We start from the raw sequence: 3156 nt of genomic DNA, 5'->3' as shown, positions 1-3156 counted from the left end.
GTGGGAATATGCACAGTACCATTGGAGTCAATGGGCCTGATCCCAAACTCTTGGAACTTCATGGAAGTAAAAGATCCAGTTCCTCAAATGTTTGCGATCAGTGAGAAACTGCATAGGTGTCAGCTGAGCTGCACTGGTTCATATCATCTGAGGATCTGAGCCACTACATTAGGACACTGGGGTCTCTACAAAGTTGAAATATTCCACATTCCTAGAGGAAACAGAATTTAACAGTTTCTCCCATAACTGCTCATGTCTCTATTGTGTGACGGTCTTGCTGGTTTCAGAAATGCAGTGATCCAGAAATTGAAGTGAAGTCAGGAAAGGTAGAAATATTGGAATTACAGGTGTGGAGCAGACCAGACAGCCATCAAGCACAGTATTTGCTTTCTGACTGTAGTTACTACCAGCTGCTACAGAGGAAGGTGAAAGGCGCTTCAGAGTGGGTAGTTATGAGGTAACTTCCCTTATAGGATGTTCCTCCCTAGCCATTTGAAATTATATGTAGATTTATGTCTTGAAGAATTTTCTTCACCTTCCAAATTTTAAAATCCTTTTAAAATACATTCTGAAAGGTTTTTTCAGAAATCTCTAATAATGTCCCAAGGTTTATTTATCCTGCCACGCTGCTGCCCTCCTTGGTATATCTGGCGGCAGTGAGTTCAAAAGGCTCATCGGCTTACTTGATAATGAATTTCCATGTAACATTTACCAGATTATATAAGATTTGTTCAACGAACATCTACCACTTACAAACCAATCGACCAACCTTCAACTCAAATGTTATTCCCCTTAAACCTGTCAATGTGAAAGCTGGACATCCACACAGTTACAAACAGACATGAAATGCTTTCAAAAGGCAATACAGCAGGAAACTATTAGATATTAAATGGAATAGATTTACAGCAAATGATGAGATTTACCAGATAGCTGAACAACTCCTTATTTTCTGGATAAATTTGGGAATAAGATGGAAATAGCTGGGACATGTATGAAGAATGAAGCCAAAACATCTGTCAATGCATACATGCCTTTCGACAGTTCTAAACGGGGCTAGATGATAGAGAAAGTGTATGAGATTTAGCAGCATACAAAACGTGTAAAAACTGGCCTAAAAAGACAGGAATAGTGCAGCCACGTCTGTGCCCTGTGTGACATTTGATTGTGAATCTTTCCTGCACTTTCAGACTATAATCTTTTCTTCCCAGTTCTTCAGTACAGTTTAGCTAGCTATACAGGGGTTTGGTGTAGCCCAATTCATCCCGGGGGAGCTACACTCCTTTACTCCAGATGCGGAATTGACCCGAATTCGTTCCCCATAATATCAGGCAGATTGTGCAGCTATTAAACATGCCAAAATCCGACTCGAGAGCGGTTTAGAGAAAATGTCCCCCACTTTCCCCACAAGGGGCCGCTGTTTTATCACGGACTCTCCTCCCAGGCAGCGCTGTCTGGGGCTGGCAGTTCAGAGCCCCGCTGTTTAACGTGATCTCGGATCCCCCGCAATTTCTCCCCCACTTCCCCTCCAGCTCCGTGCAGCAGCCAGAGAGCCGAGTGCGGGGCAGCACCGGACTGCCTGCGTGGTTAGCACCACAGTCGCTCAGCAGAGGAGACCAGCGCCAGTCAGCAAGGAGCTGTCTATGTATTAAGGCATCTCCTCCCAGAGTAAAACCTCCCCCGCCCAGCGCCTCCTCACAGCTGGGGAAAGAGAGGAAGAAACTTCGTTCTTGGGCTGTGGGGAGAAGTTTTTATCCCACTTTATCCCTGAAATATGTTCCGCCCCTGGGTGTCCGTTCTTACACTACTTCCGATTCTGGGTGAGTAGCGTATCTGCAGCATTTCAGCTCTGTATGGGGCCAGGCCAGGTGGCATCTGGTGTAAATGGCCAAAACTGAAATGCGGTTACATCCTGTTCCAGGCGATGCGGAGTTAGCCCTACTTTCTTTTGTAACCATTTGTTTATAAACCTTCCCCCCCCCCTCTTCAGTCTCTGGATGCTTGGGAGATAAACATTGCGAGTTCAAGCCAAGAGCCGTGTACAGCTCGATATCAGCACGTTATTATTTTGTTTCCAGGAGGGGCTAATGGAGAGTCCGTGACACAGCCTGATGACCGAGTGACTGTGTCCCAAGGGGAACCAGTGCTGCTGAAATGCATCTATGACACTTCCTATATTAGTCTCACGCTCTGGTGGTACGAGCAGTACCCAAATGAAGCCCCTCGCCTCTTGCTGACACAACGTGAAGCATCGGATGAGGAGGAGAGAAGGAGCCGGCGAGGGTTCTCCGCCACACCCGACAAACAGGGGAAGACCTTCCACCTGAAGAAAAACTCCAGTGAACTGCGCGACTCCGCCGTCTATTACTGCGCCATGAGCGACACAGTGATTGCGCCCAGCAGAGTCGCTGCACAGAAACCCACTGGGGGAAGAGGAGGCGGCACTAAGGATGTGTGTGTTAGAGCCCCCGAGGAACAGACTTTGCACAGCGCCGGTGGAGTCAGTGAATCCCATCCCCAGGGTGTAAATGTGCAGAGCTACACAGGAGTCAATGGGCCAGATCCCAGACTGCTGGGACTGGGTGGAGCTCAGAGGAAGCAAATGATCCAGTTCCTCAAAATGTTTAAAATCAGTGAGGAATTGCACAGGAGTCAGCTGAGCTGCACTGGTTCCTATCAGCTGAGGATCTGAGCCATTAAAATAGGACATTGGGGTCTCTCAAAAATTGAAATGTTCCACATTCCTAGAGAAAACAATATAAATCTCGTTTAATGTTTCAACAATTTCTACCTCTCAAAACCGCCCTTGTGTCTGTTGTGGAAGGTTTTGCTGGTTTCAGAAATGTAGTGATCCAGAAATTGAAGTGAAGTCGGGAAAGGTAAAAATACTGAAATTACAGGTGTGGAGCAGACCAGACAGCCGTCTAGCACAGTATTTGCTTTCTGACTGTAGTTACTACCAGCTACTTCACAGGAAGGTGAAAGGCGCTCTAGAGTGGGTAGTTATGAAGTAACTTCTCTTATAGGCGGTTTTCCCCAAGCTCTGTGTAATTATCTCTATTGATTTATGTCTTGAAGAAGGATTTATTTCACCTTCCATATTTTAAAGTCCTTTTAAAGTAAATTCGGAAAGTTTATGTTTAAAATCTCTAATAACGT

General features: G+C 45.8%; 1 gene segment (V, D, J or C); it reads left to right on the top strand.

Annotated features, from left to right (window-relative positions):
• The first annotated feature begins 1582 nt into the window (after window positions 1-1582).
• Window positions 1583-2689, top strand: LOC115642296. The segment is given in 2 exon segments: window positions 1583-1817; window positions 2076-2689. Coding segments are annotated over 2 exon segments (660 nt in total).
• The last annotated feature ends 467 nt before the right edge of the window (window positions 2690-3156 follow it).

Source organism: Gopherus evgoodei, unplaced genomic scaffold (assembly GCF_007399415.2).
Source record: "Gopherus evgoodei ecotype Sinaloan lineage unplaced genomic scaffold, rGopEvg1_v1.p scaffold_39_arrow_ctg1, whole genome shotgun sequence".
Classification (NCBI taxonomy): domain Eukaryota; kingdom Metazoa; phylum Chordata; order Testudines; family Testudinidae; genus Gopherus; species Gopherus evgoodei.
Note: the sequence above shows the minus strand (reverse complement) of the source record. Positions and strands in the feature narration are given on the sequence as shown.